Source organism: Dermacentor albipictus, chromosome 4, assembly GCF_038994185.2.
Source record: "Dermacentor albipictus isolate Rhodes 1998 colony chromosome 4, USDA_Dalb.pri_finalv2, whole genome shotgun sequence".
Taxonomy (NCBI): domain Eukaryota; kingdom Metazoa; phylum Arthropoda; class Arachnida; order Ixodida; family Ixodidae; genus Dermacentor; species Dermacentor albipictus.
In genome coordinates this window covers 170,901,302-170,919,108 of record NC_091824.1, presented here as the reverse complement: position 1 = coordinate 170,919,108, position 17,807 = coordinate 170,901,302, and the positions used below count along the sequence as shown (strand labels likewise).

At 44.0% G+C, this 17,807-nt stretch overlaps 1 protein-coding gene across 1 annotated transcript in view; it reads right to left on the bottom strand.

Moving 5' to 3' along the window:
- Appl (amyloid-beta-like protein) overlaps positions 1–17,251 on the bottom strand; it is a 42,143-nt gene extending 24,892 nt beyond the window's left edge. Inside the window, exons 1-3 of the mRNA XM_065432531.1 lie at positions 16,850–17,251; positions 4,006–4,203; positions 1,499–1,880 (exon numbers count right to left, since the gene is read on the bottom strand). Of these exons, the coding sequence (XP_065288603.1) occupies positions 1,499–1,880; positions 4,006–4,203; positions 16,850–17,236 (967 nt within the window). The 5' untranslated portion in view covers positions 17,237–17,251. The remainder of the gene's footprint in view (positions 1–1,498; positions 1,881–4,005; positions 4,204–16,849) is intronic.
- Positions 17,252–17,807: the final 556 nt, after the last annotated feature.

The following is a 17,807-nucleotide window of genomic DNA, read 5'->3' as shown; positions in this document are numbered from 1 at the left end:
CCTGCCAGAGTCAAATGAACAGAAGTCAACTGTACTGTCATTACTTTCAGTAGAAAGAGTACACCTTAGTTCAAAAAACCACATGTTCTTAGCTTCAACTCTTCAGAACACGGCCACTTTTCCTGCCTACTAACATGATAGCCTATGGCCAGATTCATTTCAATGTTACGACTAAGCAGTGTATCTGGCAAAACCAAAATTAAAGCAATCAGGTTACTGATGGGTGGCAGTGCGATCTGGCTGTGTAGACTGACATCACTAATGATATGTTACTATGGCCTTTGACACTCCCTTCGGTGCAGCAAGAGAGCTTTTGAGTGAAATGGAAATTACAAAAAAGAACACGAAGGGCATGAACATCTGGCAGCAACTGCACTTCAGAGCTAATAACTCTGTTCATACTAAGCACATTCAAAAACACTGTTTTAAAATATTTAAGATATCTTGCCATACCTTTAATAAAAGCTGTTGCAGGGACCATTTAACCCTCTGAGGGTCAACCCTCTGAGGGCCATTTAACCTCTGAATTTTATTTACTTTTTTTAAATGTTCTTTTTTACAGCTTCAAAATTCCCTTAAGGAAAACATTTTTTTCCCCAGTTCGTTGATTGTAAATACAGAATTTTGCACTTCAGTCAACACTTCCAAGACAAGGTTATAAAACTCATGCAACACAAAAGTTTAAAGACCACGGCAGGGGCAATTATTCACAATTTCTTCCAGCACAGCCGAGCAACGTAGAATTGTGATAGTGCATTTAATCTCTAGAACATGAACGTGCCAGTTGAACCCCTTGATTTCAGTGTGCATGCCAGGGCTGTGAAAAATACCCTTTTTTTCTTTTCACTCTATGTGGCATCTGTAGTCTCCAACCTATTTGCCTCAAGTGTGCACAAATGGCCAAGAAAATGGACAGAGGAACAGCAGGAGCTGTAGCTAAATTACAGCAAGCTACAGTCTTTGTCACATATAGGTTGCAGGTTTGCCTCTCACCAGTAGCAAAGGTTTCCTTTTGTGCCCCTTTCATTTTTTGTTATACTTAATAAGAGAACCCGCTGTGGCGGTTTAGTGGCTATCACGTAATGCTGCTAAGCACATGGTTGTAGGATCAAATCCCAGATGCGGCAGCTGCATTATGATAGGGGTGAAATGCAACAATGCATGTGATTGGGTGCGCTTCTAAGCAACTCAGGTGTTCAAAATTAATTTGGAGTTCCCCACTACAGCATGCTCCATAATCAGATAATGATTTTGGCACATAGAACTCTAGAATTTAGTTTTAATACTAAATTAGAGTGCGAAATGTGCCGCAAGTTTAACCCTTATCTATAATTATTCTATGGTTGAATAAAAACTACAATAATAAAGTAATTCACTTACCCTAAACTTTCCCTGGCTTCACTGTCTACTTTACATGGTTGTTACTCAATATTGAGTGCCTAAGTTTCCCTTATTGAAAACATTGCGAAACAGCAGTGACACAGTCAAGCACACACACCTTGCGAGTCCCTGTCGGACGATGGCGATGAGGCAGGTGGGCAGCAGACAAATTCGACCCCAGAGAAGATGTCGACGCCGCAGGGCAGCAGCATGGCGAAGCTGCGCAGGCGCATGGCGCGTCCACGGCAGCTCTGCGCTGCCGTGCGGTTCCACTCGTCAAAGCTCTGGCACACACTCTGGTTGTGTATGTGGTCGAAGAGGCAGTGCTCGGGCACCAGCAGGGCGTCACTCTGGAAGTCGCCTTCGAGGCACCTGTACGGCTTCACCCAGTGCACACTGCCCTCCCCACTGGAGCAGTGCTGGCCGGCCTTGCACCAGCCGTCAAGGCGGTAGTAGCGGCTCGACTCCACTATGTTGCGGATGTCACGCTTGGGGTACACCTGAGAGGTTAAATCCTAGTTGAAGGCCTCACTTAGGCTGAACTGGTAACAAATGAGTAGCACGCACACAGTACTGAGCCAATCTTGGCAAAGCTGGTAATTGTGTAGTTTTCTTGTTAGCTACCATTAAAAATCCCCTAAGCATACAACATGTGCACTTGCTGACTGGTGTATAATGATCTTAAGTCGCATAACGTCGCCTCCGGTGAAGACACTTCACCGTGAACGCCTGTACTGCGTAGTGCCGAAAATGGAGCTAGCCGCTCCTCCAGCTTATGCTGTGACTGTGCTGCGTCTGCAGCAAAAGTCTGAACTTTCTTTCTTTTGTACCATTTTGGTATCCCAAACGTCTACTTTTGCGATACTTTTTGTGATGCATCCACTTGTATTTCGGACAAAAGAATTTTGCTCAGGTCCTGCTTTTTATCTATGCTATCTGAAATTAGGCTTCTTGAATGGCCCGAAATTTAGTTGCAGTTGGCCTTTAACCTCCACAACTTAACACACTAATTACGTGGTATAAGTGCCTGAGGATAATAACATGACAGTCAACTGCAAGTTTACAAACCACAGAATTCAAGAAAAGCCCAACTGTCTCCACAATGCTGTAACAAAGCTTGGTATTCGGATTTCCAGCCTGTACTATAGTTGTATATGTGAACAACACAACATAGTGTTGTATGGTTTTACTGGCTATGCCCACAAGCTGCTTAAGAATTCAATGTTTTATCAGATCCCACAGTATGTAAACTTCCATAGTTGGATTGTACTTCATAAGAGAGCTCAAGTGTGTAACAGAAGCAACCTACATTTACTACAAAAGATGCAACGATCATCTATAGTTCACATCATGCACACCAGTCATTAAAGTTAGTGTGCTATCAAGTGCATTAATCAGTTTGAGTACATTATCGATGCATATTTTCATTCCCAATAATATTTCATATTTTGGTGCCTTACTTCTCTTTCTTTATTCAAACTATTACTTGGCTACATTTTTCTTAACGCGAATACTTGTACTGCTAAGATATACTAATATCAAAATTTGTCAATGCTGCAGTTATAAGAACATAATGTGAAATTTATTTCTTGATGAGTACCTGAGTATTTGATGAGTATATTTGATGAGATGATGAGTATGAGAAATACATGAGTATTTCTTGATGATACTGTGTTACAAAATTGGACGTTTTGTAACACAGTATGGCATGCAGAAATGTAGCCGTGCTTTTTCAGACAAGCTTCTTTTCAGAACGAATACTTGCACAACAGGGTACAGACCTGGTCAAGTCTTTCAAAGCTTTTTGTGTATTCATGCAGCATTGTATATACTGTGAATGCAATGCTGAAATAAACTGTGGAAATAAAAACAATTGGACGTGCATTCAGATGACCGTGCAGCTATGCCAGAGATGGTAAGTGACAAATGCCTTTGCAGTGGCACAGAGGCCCTTCTCCAAGTGAAATAAACCAACACAAAGTCCTTAAGATATATCAACAAGCTCCCAGGTTAATAAACAACTTAGGTTATTTATGGCCAAGAGTCTCGTATTTAACTCAACTGTTTTTCTTATCTACCACCCACTGAGCAGAACCTGCAGATGGGCATCAGCACCACAGATGGTGTCCAGAACATGTTTCACCCATGTTTCAAGAAGCCGTCATCTAGTCAAGTGCTTTTGAGTAGAATTTTAACTAACCATGCCTTTGATTATGTAAATACAACTGAGCAAATTTGACTTTTTGTGCGAGTCTAAGCTTGAAAGCTGCATGTTCCACAGGTCAAACAATGAGCAGCGACATTGCAGTGCACCAAAAGCACAGCCTTCAGCTATATCGCATGACATGCTGTTGCAACAATGGAACACTAATCTCAAAACCCACGCAGAACTTTTGTCGCAACGATAAGATATGCAGTAGAACGCTTAATAAAGTATAATGCCTGTGTATTACTTCCTGATCTGTTCTACTAACATGGCTGAGCCATGGCACCACCAATGCCGAGCCCTCCCCACGTTTCTTTCTTCCAAGAGCCAAATGCTTCCCATTACCGAACATCATCCATTCCTTGTCTCATCATAGCCGCCAGGCCTTAAGCCATTCCTCATGGTATCAGCTCACCCACCTTTCGGCAGTACTCGAGGATGCTGAGCTTCTCTCGGGTGCAGACTGCTTTAGGGTCAGGATCGGAGACCCAGCGCTGGTTTTCACTCAGGTACTGGTTGCTGAGTCGCCCATGGCCACACAGCAAAGCCACCATTGGCTGAAAGTGGCCCACATCCGGCTCTACACTTGAACCAGATGCTGCCGCTGACGCTGATGCCTGACAAGAGACATGCAACAAACACTTGTTCAGAGCACAGCTGTGCACTACCAAAAGTGCAGCTCTCAGGCTGATATGGGAAGGTCACAACTCAACTTGATAATGATGCAGTAGTTTAAGCTTTCCTCAAATGTCACTGTTTTTATTTTTCAGCGGACATTTCAGAATCAGATCAGCCTGGTTACAGGAAAGCGGAAGCTGCAATTGTGATTCAGTCTGCGTAGCCTCCTGCCATGCTCTACGGAAGAGCACACCAATATGCAGCATGGTAGTTTTTATGCTCTTGTGCAGAGTACTATTCTGCTGTATGAAAGTGCATACTGAGACACACAAGCTGTGACTTGTGCATTCACTGCGACAAACTTCAATAATTCATTCAGAATTTGCAAGTCTAGCTAGACTTGGTCAATTCTGACGTAGTAATTAAACACGGTAAAAACGCAATTGAGATGCGAAATTCAACTTCTTTAAATGATGATGAAAGCTTCAGGACATGATGCTTCATTGCTACAAAGATTTGGGCACAAGAACTTAGAAATAAACATTCAGTTTTAAAGCGTAATTTTCTCGAATAATCAGTGAGCCCTCTCCATCAATCAAGTGCTGGCAATATTCCGCAAGAGAACATGCAATTCAATGATTTTATACCAATAGATGTTTTATCTAAGGAGGTGTCTCCAGCACTTGCTTGAAAGATATGTATGACTTGAGGGACTGGAAGGTTGAAGCCTAGAATAAAATTAGAATTGTCCAATTTAGATTAGCATGGCTCAGAAATAATGAAAGTTTGTAAGAAGATCTTTCATAAAAAATCAGCCTGGACAATTATTCAATAGAGCTAAACATCCTTAAATAATTTGTTGCGAAGTGTTGCATGCCTGATAAAATTCAACATAAAGCCAACAGATTACAAGAAGTACACATCCTCAGTCAATTATAAAACTACAAGCTCTGCTTGAGCAAGGTACAAACTAATTCAAAGACATACAGTTACTATAATGCCACTCGCTAAGGCAAATTCATTTGGAGATATCATGCACTTGTTTAACTTGTTTACAATAAATTGGGGATAGTCCATTCTTATGAATAGTATTTTCACTCGCCCTGTAATTAAACACAAAAATGGTACCCACAACAAACATTAGTCTCAAGTGACCATCAGTCTAAATGTTTTGCAATGAAAGATTGTTGAGTGCTAAATAGTTTATCTTTCAAACAGAGCTGCGAACTTAAAGATTGCATAAATCTAAACAAATTAAATTCTCACTGTATTGTCATCTTAATTTTACTTGTAAAAAAAATCAGGCCCAAACAAAATTAATGGTAGAAGTTAAACAGTACAATAATGTACCTAAGTGAGTTGAAATGGTCGAAGAAGTCACAGGTTTGGTTATATTTATTGCCTTTCTGGCTAAAGATTCAGTATCTGCTAATTTTACACCGCAGCACGAAGTAGCAAACATGTGCACGCCTTGCTGCAGTCGTTGAATTATTCCGCCAAACAAAATGAAAAATGTTGCTGCGCAATCTTCCAACACTGGTGTCTTTTCAGGTTTTCTTCAGTCTCACGAGAATTTCAAATTGTCACATCTGAACAGAAGTTCGCGCCTACACTCTTCAGAGATTCATGTCTTTCAAATGTAATGAATGTTTATATATAAAAAAAGAAAACAATAGCAAACACTCTCTGAAGATGGGTTCTGAGGGCAGGGATTCTGTAATGTAGCTTTCTAAAAAATTCAAGTTGATCTTCATTCCTAATTTCATCTACAGTACTAAGGCATACAATTAGCGTTCAACATGCAAGAAGTCTGCATAGGCAAGAAAGCAGCATTTTCATGCAGTATGCCACAAAAATGTATACAAGCTACTCAAACAACTTTACAATTTTGGAGAAAGCACACAAAGATCAATCATTACCACAAGCTGTATAAATTATAGACTCAGCAACAAGAAGAGTGGCTTTCAGAGGCAAAAGAAATTTTATCATAAAGATCATGAAAACAAAATATATTCAAGCAATCATGTTCTTCTGCTGACGTATGAACAAGACGAGAGGAAACCAACGGGCTCATTTTTGTTGAAGTGTAGAAACTGATGAAGTGTAGAAATTACAAGCTCAAGGGAAATGAAATTGGACCAAAAAAACAACTTGCTGCCAGTGGGATCCAAACCCACAACTTCCATAATACTTGTATAATGGCAAATTAGTTATTACTGAATTGAAAAAGGGAAACTCTTATGCACATGAATGCCTCTCATGAATGTCTTTGACATTAATATGCGACTAGACTCTGACCAGATCATGTATAAAAAGGTGTGTTACAATGAAACTTGCAATGAAAAGGGACAGAAAATGACTGCCTATTATGTAACTACCAACTAACCTTTCTCCGAACAAGTTGTTTCTACAAACAAAGCAATCAGAATTGAATACCTAATGTTAAGAGTTCAGTAAATTACAAATATCAAATTTTTACTGAAAAGAGTAAACAAAAATTATATTCTTTGCAGTAGCCATTACATATGTGAAAAAAAAGAAACGCCATTTCACTGAACTTTTCCTAAAATACTCTGCCATCTCTAAAATAATATTTCTAATTTCTACAGCTTGGTTTCTGATCAAGAACATGGAGGTTTCACTAAATACAGTAAGTCAAAATGGTCACCATAGCTGTCAATGATATGAATGAAGGACCACCCGGGTGACTATTACGTTAGCACTTTCAAACACGCTGATTTCTCCCACATTTTCTCAACCATTTTTATGAAAACTCCCTCGCAGCCTACCACTTGGAAGTTCAAGTGCAAGAAAAAGAAATGGTGGTTTATAGCATGCCAAGTTACTATGCCAGTCTATAATGTTCTACCACTACCACCAGTGAGCTGTAGGTAAATCAGACAGGATGCACTATTAGATTTAAAAAATATGCGCAGCTTGCACTAGTAGTGCAAGGCTGGAGTCAACAGTGGAGCTTGTGATCACCTAGCTTTTACATGGCTTGCCTAAGTTGTTTGTAGGTTTTGCGAGGTTATGCTAGATCTTGCTAAGTTGTTGTTAAGCTGGGCTAAGTCGTTTCTGGGTTTTGCGAGGTTATGGTAAGCTTGGCTAAGTTGTTTCTAGGTTTTGCGAGGTTATGCTAGGTTTTGTTAAGTTGTCTTTGCAGGCTTGACGCTGGAAGTTTTTGAGCAGTTGCAGGCCGGGATCGCTTTCTAAGCGACATCAAGCATTCAGGCACCAACTTTCACGTTCCCTGCACTGAAACTCAGTGATACGAATCTTGACCAGGTGAGGTGGCTCTTCACCACAAGAATCAGGAAACGATGACGAAGACAGGCATCATGAGGATGAAGGAAAGTTGAAAACAATGTATTCACTTCATTGGTACATGGTTGTAACTATCCGAGCCCGAGCGGTTCCGATTAACACAGGGGCTAGGATGGCCTTAAATAACCCTTCTTTCCCTCATTGAGGAAATCCACTGGCCAATCACAAATGCCGAATCATTTACCACCTCTATCACTCTTCACTGGTCTTCCACATGCTGCTCGGGTACGTTGTGCACATGTCTTCACCGTACCCTCATACACATGCACGTCTTTATTGTGTCATAATAGGAGGCAAACACCTGCCGTTGATGCTTTTCCCTAGGAGTTCTCCACAAGGGCCCTGTCATCGATAAGTGGCCACTTCGTGATGGTCAGGAGGGTGACGTTACCTTGAAGCGAAGTGAATGATGAGGCGTGAACATCAACCGTGACAGCTGAATGTCGCTGGTGGGCGACATGCAGCTGTCAACAAGTCTCTAAGTGACTCTTTCACGCCATTGTCCGACACGAATCTGGTTTTCTTGAGCTGTTTCTTCAATCACCCCGAAATGTAAAAGTCGCAAGGTGACAGGTCAGGGCTGTATGGCAGATGTTGCAGCATTTCTCACTTGAACTTTGCCAGTTTTGTGTTAACCACATCAGCAACTTGGGGATGAGCATTGTCATGGAGGAAGGTGACCCCTTCGTCTATTTTCCATGTTGTTTGTTTTTGATCGCAAAATGCAGCCAACCCAGCATTTCACAACATTGGAAATGATTCATAGCCTCCCCAGGTTTACCAAACTCGATAAGTAATGGCCTCTGAAGATCGAAAAAGAAAGTCGGCACTTTTCCGGCAGAAATGATGGCCTTTGCTTTCTTTGGGGGTGTTGAATTTGTATGCTTCCACTGTAAGCTTAGCTGTTGTGTTTCAGGCTCGTAGTAGTGGCATCATGATTCATCCCCGGTCGCAATTTCAGACAAGAAGTCGTCACCCTCATTGTGATACCGGATCAGATGAGTCAAGGCAGCGCCAAACCTCTCCATCTTCTGGCGATGGTTCAAAATCTTGGGCATCCATTACACAGAAGAGCCGATAACCGAGACATTCATGAATTATGGTGTGAACCAAACCACGACTGATGTTCACACGCTCTGCCAGTTCATCTATGCTCATCCTCCGTTCTTGTCTAATCAGCTCATCAAACTCTGCAATTGTGCTAGGGGTGATTGCATGGTGGCTTTGGCCATCGCTTGAAACTGGTTGAGAAAACAAGCACTCTGCATATATACTATTCCTAGACATACAGCAAGCATTTGATTCGGTACCATATAGGGCAATTGTTTTCACACTTATGACTGAGAATTTCGGGTTGTTTGCTTCGTTTTGTGGGCCTTTTTTTATCGGAGTGCAAAATGAAAGAATGCGTTGGAGGAGCAACAAGTGAATCTCACATTGTTAAGTGTAGTGTCTCGCAAGGCAGCGTCTTATCACCGCTTCTCTTCAACAGCATAGTTGCAGAGCTTCTAAGCCGACTGCCTCAAGAATGTGACTTTCCAATAGGCCTAGCAATCTACGGTGATGACATCGCACGTTGGATCAGCGGTCTTTCACACCACGGTACACGTCTTCGGGGAATCTTGCAGAGAGCTCTGAATGTCACATCAGAGTACATGGATGAAGCTGGTCTGCAGATTGCACCTGCTAAGTCAGCCGCAATTGCATATCATCCTAGACAACGCGCTCATCGAATCATGAGCCGACTATACCATGGAGATACACCAATAGGTTGGGTATGGCAACACCGCTACCTGGGCGCAATTATTGGTGATTGTCTATCATGGTGCCCTGCCGTCACTTCCATGCGGCGAAAATCGCAGTCCCTACTCAGATATGTGGCCGCCTTGACGGCTAGGGGTAATGGCTGTGACGAGATGACAGCAGTACAGGTATACCATCTGTACTTTCTGGAATGATGTATGCCTTGCCAGTGTTGAACGTGCCGCCTAGTTTGATGACTCAATTGGAACGGGACTATTGTGTTGCCCTCCGAGTCATTCTTGGCATACCTTGTGAGGTGCAATCTGTTCCATTACTCACTGAAGCACACCAGCTGCCCCCGAGGCTGCAAGCATACCAGAGAGCGTTACATCATGTAGAGCGTCTGCATCGAGCATCAGACAAACAAACCCTTATTACCCACAGATTCAGCAACCATTCTCCCGCATGGGCAAAATGGTGGCATTGTTCATTGCCCTTGCTGGCAATTCAGAAGAAATACCTCACTGGCAACTCCGAAGGAACACAACAACAAATGCCCCATTCCTATTCATCTTTCGATTCCCGAGATATGCAAAAAGTCTGACTAACCTGTTTCAGCACTATTCCAGTTGGCCCAGCTGCACTTATTTGAAAAATATGGAGACCATCTTAAAGTATTTACGAACACACTGGTAAGCAGCAATGCTAAAGGTGCAGCAGCAGCTTTCTTCTGCCCTTCGACTGACATAAGAGGGGCGTTTTGAATACCTCATCCATACTCATCAACAACTGCGGAGTTCAACATCGAACATCGAAGGTCTTCATCCTTACAGACTCCCATGCTGCCCTTAGCAGGCTGTTGAGAAAGGATGCCAACAGCCAAATTCTACACAGTATATAAGAGTCCATCAACAAAATTACTTCTCGTGGGGTGTCCCATACTGCCCAGTGGATACCTTCACACGTGGGTATTGCTGGAAATGTAGAGGCTGATCGCCTAACTTCGACTTGTGCTCACAACGGGAGTGACTGCCAAGAAATTTCCTGTATGACTGAAAAAACGTGTGTTAATCTGCCGATACCTCCTAAAGCAGCACCTAGACGACCATGTTGCAAACAGCTTGTTCCCTCCCCATGTTCGTAGTTGTGGCTTGCCTCGTAGTGCTAAAGCACGGTTAGTGAAATGAAGAGTGGACGTGTGGACAGTCTGCCGTGCACCGTCCTGTGAGGCACTTGAACACCTTGTATTGGAGCATTCGTCACACAAGGCGCACTGCTAATTAAGGAATATGGACTGATGGGATCAAGTGTACAACCTTTGTTGATTGCCTGTTTCCGAGAGAGAGTGCTGGCTGCTCAATGCGACCAGGCCCATAGAGGCTTGCTAACTTTCATGCAGAAAACTGATTTGGCCTCTCGTTTATAGTCACTTTTTTCGTGTTCCTACTTTCTTTTGCCTGTGTCTCCCGCCATTTGTTTATTTCCTATTTCTTTGTTTCCTATCTTTTTCTTCTCTTCTCTTTTCATTCTCTCCTCCTGAAAGAGTAGGCAGATATTGTGCCACTCTCAGTGGCAGTTGTCAGCTTGCTCCCTCCCTGTTTCCTTTGAGTGCTTGCATGTTTCCGTATCTAATAATAATAATAATTTATCTTGGTCTTGGGTCACCTTTGAATCTTTCACGTCCTTCTTTGAACCGTTTGTTCTAACGCTTCAAAGTGGCCAATGAAATGCACCATTCAATGTACACGCCAGTCATACAGCTACTAATTTCTTTTTGGGAAACACCTTCAGCTGTCAAAAACCTCACGACACCATGCTGTTCAACTTCTGGAGCGTCCATTATGTAACGCAACAATGTTCAACCCAATGTATGAGAGCATTAAAGAACATTTATCCTCACACCTGCGTGTCACTTTTGTAAATGAGAGATGCCTGTGTGCAACGCGCATGCCTCGCAGATAATGAACCGAACTATTATTGCGCGGGGTGGGTTGGCTCCCTTTCATCGACTCGCCCTCGTAGATTAGAAATGCGAACATACAATGGAATATACAAATGCGAAGATACAGCTTGACAAAGGGCAAAAAAGTGTCACTGGAAACAGTTTGCAGCACGTATACACAAAACCTCGCAACAAGATATTTAAATATAAGTATAAGCCTTCAATAAATCTACATATCTAAGAAAAAGTCACTGTATATAATGCGTCAAACAAGGCAAATAAACATATTCCGCAATTACAAATTCACAGAACCGAATTCGCCTGCAGTGTCGCTATAATTGCTGTCGCAACAATATAATAATAGTATCCGGCAACTGAAGCGTCCCGTGGCCCATTACTTTCCGCAAAAGAAGTAACAATATCGAACTTTCACCACGCGACAATTCACTGCGCCGCAACAATGGCTTCTTATTTTCTTTTGTGGGGTGGGAGCACCGAAATGAGAAAAAAAAAAAATTCAAAGGAAGCATGTTGGCCACCAAAGGAATATAGAAGAAAACGTGAGACACTTGGCCCACAGAGAACCCCTACACCGGCGAGACAAGGTTTTGTAGAGAGGTTGCGTTCAAGTGAACGTCTTGCAATCTGTCGAGTCCCCACAGTGATGGCAGCGATCAAACATTGTTTCTTTTTCTCGTCTGCCAGCCAGAAAGCATCCAAAATTCTGCCAGGCAAAAATCTACTCACTCAGAGAAAAACAAATGTGCACCGAAGTGTGCTGCGCGGTGGGCCGGGGCAACACGAGCAAAACGCATGCGCTCTGGCTGGCTCTGGCAGCCTGCTCGTAGCGAGAACAAGAAAAGTGAAGTGACTCAATGTGTAATAATAATATTTGGGGTTTTACGTGCCAAAACCACTTTCTGATTATGAGGCACGCCGTAGTGGAGGACTCCGGAAATTTTGACCACCTGGGGTTCTTTAACGTGCACCTAAATCTAAGCACACGGGTGTTTTCGCATTTCGCCCCCATTGAAATGCGGCCGCCGTGGCCGGGATTCGATCCCGCGACCTCGTGCTCAGCAGCCCAACACCATAGCCACTGAGCAACCATGGCGGGTGACTCAATGTGTGCTTGCGAATCAAAGTCAAAGTAGAAAAATAAATAAGACCGTGTTTACCTTTGCTGGCATTAGTGTCTTGACATGGATGCTTTGGCGCAGTTGAAAAAAAAAATGTTGATATTCTTTCCTATGACATGACGGCACAAATGAACCACCATAACGCTTCGTCTCACTATCAGACCTTGCTGCGTACTTTGTCAACTTGTCTGATAGTGTGCTGATTTGGCTTGTCTCATTGTATGGTCCGATGAACGACTTAAAAAATAATGCACCTTTGGCGTCAAATGTTTATAAGAACATTAAGGGAACAGGGTAGGCAAAGTTTCTGAAAAAAATCGATTTTTTGTTTTTGTGTAATTTAAAATATCTATTCTTTCCTTAACATGGCCCAGTGTTTCATTTGCGCGCACGCGAAATATTTAACTCAAGATCAACACTTTTCGAAACCTAGGCAGCATCCAGCCACCCCCCCTTTCACACATGCTCGGGAACTTTGCCTCTCCTAAACTGAAAAAAAATTTTTTTTTTCACCGCCTATTTTTTGTCACGTTTAGCGGTATGGCTGTTACTCGTGTGGTAACAGTGAAAACCTAGCTAGCATATTTCACTTAGCCAAACGAATCCTAAGACGCAGCTGGATTACTCGCAACGCGCGGCGTTTTGCTCGTGCGTTGGCGTGTTTTCGCGGACAATCGAATTTATTTATACTTTGGTGCTAGGTATTTAGCGGTAATGCAATGACGAAGCCAAAGAAGTGCTTTAAAAACGTCTCTTCCACGGAAACCGGCATAAGTCGGCCTCCAATGACGCCAATTCTCCGCAACACAATCCAGGAGTGGGCGCCGGGGCCACCACGTGAGCGTTTCCATCGAAGCTTTCGCGCTCGGCGGAACGATTGAAGCGGAACGCCGGTGTTTCAGCAGCTCTCAAAGCCTGAGCTTCTCCAGAAATGTCTCCATGGAAAAACTCAGAACGCGAATGAGGCGTTCCACAAGGTTGTATGGGAGCGCGCTCCGAAGAATGTCTTTCTTGGCCTCAAGACGCTGAAAATATCGACAATGGATGCTGTGCTAACGTTTAATGACCGCAGCATTGCTCGAGCCGTCATTTTTAGGTCATTCGGAGTTTCTCCGGGATGGTTCACAGTCCAGTGGTTGCGCGAAGTTGACCGGCGGCGACTGTACTTTGCACAGAGGGCTACACGACTGGTCACTAAGGAGGCCCGGAAAACAAGGCAGCTAACACAGAAAAGAATTGTTGACGATGGAGGGGACTACCAGGCTGGTGGCTATTGCAAAAATGCGGCAGAATTTGTTTCTATAGTCCTATACTGCAATAAAGCTCTTTCTTCCACTTCAAAGCCAATTATCTCAAAACGCCAAATTTTGCTGCATTTGACCCTTTTTTTCAGAAACTACAAGCGCTAGGGCGAAAAAATTTTCCAGATATTGAGCAAACATTACAGAAAGTCTACTGAACCAGGATTATAAATATTCTTCAAGGGAATTCTTGTTTACAGGCTATTTACTGCAGATTTTGGCTCTAAAATTTGGTGGGTCCAGTAAAAAAATGAAAACAAAAAATCAAATTCTTATAAAGAAATAATCCTGGTTCAGTAACACTACCTAACATTGCTGATTACAATGCTACCAAGATTAATGTTCCAACCCCAGCAGATCACGAGAAAAAGGGTCACGAACATAGCCTAAAATGCATGGCTAGAATAGGACCTACCCTGTCCCCTTAAACCTACAAAGTTCCAAATTGAAAAGCTAAAGCACAACTTTGAAAATGTCAATGCACCTTTTGCATCAAAAGTTTATGGGAACATTATATCCATAAAGTTTGGGAATTGAAATCCATGCGCTTCGTAGATTCCACAGCCTCTGCGAGATGCCGCGACGAGCCCGCTCGCCATCAAAATGCCCTTGAAATTTTGTGTTCAGATGGGGCTTCTTGCGGTATGTGATAGCCGGTGCATGGGCGTTGCCGTGAAATCGCAACGATTGCGCTGAAATGCCTATTTGAACTCGAAAAATACATTCTAGACAAAATCCAGAATGATTTCCGGCACCGGGGGGGTTGATTCGGTCAGCGGTGCATGACAGGACAAACTAATTTCAGAGGGCGGGGGGGGGGGGGGGGGGGTGATCACACAGATCCAGGCTGAAAAATTTGCTTTCTTCTGGCATACTGCTAGCTTCACCATAACTGCTTTATGTACCAATTTCCCTGATTCAAAGCAATTAAAGTTGCAGATTTTTCCTTTGGGATAGACACAACCTGGGTACTGGTATTGTTATTGTCAGAACCCCTTTCAAGTTTAGTGTCAGGCAGTTGTCGGGCACTGGGTGCTGCTAATGTAAACAGCGACACTGCACTTGAATGACAGAACTGAATAGCTGCACGGATGGGATAACCACACAACATTTTACTGTGGACGGCGTGCTGCAAGGTGTACTTGCACACAGGCCTTTCACCTGTCTGCACAGCCTCGCACTTCGTCCATGGTTGTCCAGTTATGTGCAAATAAATATTATTATTAATAATCTTTACAAAATTTTGCTCCCTTATTCTTGAATACACAAACACAGCCTAAGTTCAAGGAAGAGTCAGGTTTGTCTTTGAACAAGTCCCTTTGAATACCAAGGACTTCGGATACTGAGGCTAGCTAGGAGCCATGACATGATGGGTCCTACAACTGCAATTGTCCAGTAACTTATGCTCCTCCTGCAGTTACTCCATAAGTGCACAAAAATGACTATGTAATCTTCAAGAAACGCTGCAAGATTTGCTGCTTCTTTTGAATCCTTATTTTACAATGAGCAGCTTTTATTGCCACTGACTAAAGCTTCAGTATGTAAAGGTAATTATCAGAAATACTGATGAGATAAAATATGCCACATTCGAAAAATGAGCAGGTCCTACATGGCCCAAATCAGTAGGACCAACTAGTTGTCAAGGTAACTACTGCTGTGATACTTGATAAAATTTTCATTTTTTTTCCCCATAGCGCCATCCAAGGGTAACATAAAACTATGTTAAGGCAGGCCAGTTATTAGCACATAACTTTTATTTCAAGAATTTTTTCTGCATGCACTTAAATATGATTACATGGTATAAGGTATGGAATGTAGCCAAGAGGCTGTTTTCCAGGCATCAGTTAAAAAATGTTCTACGTACAGTGTAAAAATATCTAGTTTGTTCACTTACATTAACTAATGAAATTTGTTCACACGTTAAGGATCAATACGCCTACAAGTGTCCCAAGAAAAAAAAAGACATATAAATAGCAGTCATTAAAGGGGTTAAAAACTAATGTCAGCACACCAATTTCCTTCAAATTACTTTTTAATAACATTTATGTGTTGAATGTGTTGTATTCTTCTTGGGCTGCCACCTTCTTGTGGGTGACAAATATTTTTATGAAAAAAATGCCTACTTCGAGAGTGTCTTGATTTCTGCTTGAATCAGTACATATACTTTCATTTGAAGTGCGCAGTGTGCCAAAACATTCTCTGCTACAGATATATCCCAGTGCCAAATAAGTTAGTTTTACGGCTCCACCTCTGAACAATGCAGAAAAGCAGAGCGAGGGTGTTTCCTAAGCAAGCAACTAGTTCTTACGCCCACTGTAGGGCGACGCATAATGTATATGATAATACATTGTTAAGCAGGGCAATCGTACTGCCCACTTTCAGGCTCCCTGTAATCGGAATGTGACGCTTTGATTTATGACGCTGGGGAGCACATAAACGGAGCACTACATGGAGAGCGGTTATAAACTAGTCCTAGCTCGGCGTTTCGATGGAACCCCTGTCTGTCCCGACTGACAAACGGTACTCAATAGCGAAACTCGGTCACTGATACTTGCTGCTGAGATTGCACCAGCACTCTCAGGCGTTACTCCGGCTTGTTTGTTAAGCCTGTGAGCATGCCGCTCTGCTGCTTATTGGTGCACAACAATAACGAGACGAAACGGCACCAAAGAGAGAGAAAAAATTGAAAAGAGGGAGGGCAAGTTGCCAGTAAATGCGTAAGGTCCGAGGCACCTGCAGCTGCGGGTTGCAATCATCCAATCAAGGTCGGCGACAGAAAAAGGCGACTAAAGCCTGAGCCAGAACCTAGGCCCTTCGAGTCGAGCGGCACGCACACCACACGGCGAAGCAGCAGAAGCGATCGGTCGGCGGCCGCCCCGCCCTGGCGACGACGTTATCGAGCGGGGACCACCTGCGACGCGGAGCCGCACTGCTCGGGAAGTGCCGTCACGGATTGCCCCACCAACGAGCATCGCGCTTTAGAACGGCCGCCCCATAGCTGAAGCAAGGCTCGCCGTTAGCCTGAACACGGGCCTGTCGCTGCGAGATCCGAAACACGGCGCGCCGCCTGCGCGTGAAGCCTCTCGCCTGTCGGTCGTGCGTGCATCAGGCATGTCGCTGTGAAGGCGCTCGGCGCACAATGGTATCGGAACGATACGGTTTATCTGGAGCCGATAAGACGTGCGGGGCCTACCTCGGCGTAGCCGTCGGCTCGACTGCAGCACAGCAGACCGAGGACAATCCAGAAGAACAGGGCAGCGCCCATCTTGAGTCCAAGCATCGCAGCCGCCGGCGCTGTGTCCGCCATTCCGGCCTGGCTGGGTCGCTTGCGCTTGAGGGGGGGCGAAGGCGAGCGGCGCCCGAATGCAGCGAGCAGCCCCGTGATTGGCCCGCACCCGGTCGACTGCTGCGCTGCTGCGCTGTACGCGGCCTTGCTGCTCGCTGGCGACGGCCCACGCGCACGCGCGTTTTGGCCAAGTAGGGAAAAGGCCCCGCCGCCGCGATTTCGGCGCCGCACCCGCCGCACCACTGTAGCCGCCGCTACACTACTTGCTTCCAGGGACGACCCTGTCGCAGTCATCGGTCGACGCGCCCGGCGGTGACGCGCAAGCGGACTGTCCGGTCTGAGCAAGCGCCCGTGCTTGTTTTGGCGGCGGCCACTGATCCTCACGACTCTCCGCGCGGAGACTGGCTTTTTGACTATTTGAAAGCGACTGGGTCCGCTTTTGCACTTAGGGAAGGCAGCACAGTCAGGCGTTGTGATTGCTGTTTTCGCCTTCAAGATTTTCAGAACGGTGACTGGCTTTTAATGTTTGTCCTACGCTGTCCAAGGCCAGCTTCCGCATGCGGGTATTCCTATTCTATTTTCTCGTTCGTTGTATTCTCTTCACCCGTCAGCAACTTGAAAGAAAAGCTTTGCTCTAGTTATTACGTACAATATTTACACCCTGGTATCATCGGCCCGTCTATCTTTTTTTTTTTTCAGAGGCTTCATATTTACACCTTTGAGTTAACGGGGCTCTAACTCAAATAACACCCTTCAGCACAAATAGCAGATATGCTGATGGCTTAACAAAAAATGGGCTCGTTTTTCAGATGGTCATGAATATAGCCGTGTGGCAGTCTTGCTACTAGATAGGCCATCAACGCTT